This window comes from Trypanosoma theileri, assembly GCF_002087225.1.
Source record: "Trypanosoma theileri isolate Edinburgh chromosome Unknown TM35_Tth_8_V1, whole genome shotgun sequence".
Taxonomy (NCBI): Eukaryota; Euglenozoa; class Kinetoplastea; order Trypanosomatida; family Trypanosomatidae; genus Trypanosoma; species Trypanosoma theileri.
In genome coordinates this window covers 110784-111503 of record NW_021639850.1, presented here as the reverse complement: position 1 = coordinate 111503, position 720 = coordinate 110784, and the positions used below count along the sequence as shown (strand labels likewise).

The 720-nt window shown below is 49.7% G+C and overlaps 1 protein-coding gene across 1 annotated transcript; it reads right to left on the bottom strand.

The window, feature by feature from the left end:
- Positions 1-62: 62 nt before the first annotated feature.
- Positions 63-719, bottom strand: TM35_000081430 (uncharacterized protein; the record flags this gene model as incomplete). The annotated part of the gene is made up of 1 exon (XM_029024008.1): positions 63-719. A coding segment is annotated over one exon (657 nt), but the record flags the coding sequence as incomplete, so codon positions are not given.
- Position 720: the final 1 nt, after the last annotated feature.

Sequence of the window (720 nt, the reverse complement as noted above, 5' to 3'; positions counted from 1 at the left end):
TATTATTATTAACAGTAAACAAGTAATTACCAACACTCTCTGGATGGACCCCACCACAGTGCTCAGCACACGGTCATGCAGCCCAGCACAGAGAGCAGCAGCAGCAGCAGGAGTGGAACACGCAGTAACGCAGGGCTGCCGCTGGCGTCCTTACTGGCAGAAGCACCAGCAGCAATAGCATCTCCATTTTCTTTTACCGGTATTGGGGATTCTTTTATTTTATTGGACAGGTCTTGCGTCCATTCCCTTTCCGCCTTCTTTCGTTCCTCCTCAGCAGCTGCAGCCGTCTCTTCAACAGTACGGAGGGAACTCACTGCCAGCGTCATCAACTCCTTCGCCGCATTGAGGGCATCACTTGCTTGCCTCGCCATCTCCTGCGCGTCAAGTGTGCGGTCTCCCCAATTCTTTGTGTTTGTAGATATTGTTTTGGTCAGTTGCACTATTGCAGCTGTTCGTTCCTTCATACGTTCTTTTCTCTCATTTATCCTTGTTTTATCCTGTTCAGTGAGTACGGTTACAGTTTGTTCGTGTGTTTCCACCAACACCGCCTCATCGGTTACTGTTGTTCGGTTCCCTTTCTCAGGACGTGGAGGACGTGGAGGATCAAAACGTTCTTTTGCAGACACAACTGCAGCCTCATTATTCTGAATTGCCTGCGTTGCTGCAGTGACTGCTGCCTTTGCGAGTTCCACTGCTTTAGTGGCCTTCTCATTTGCCTCC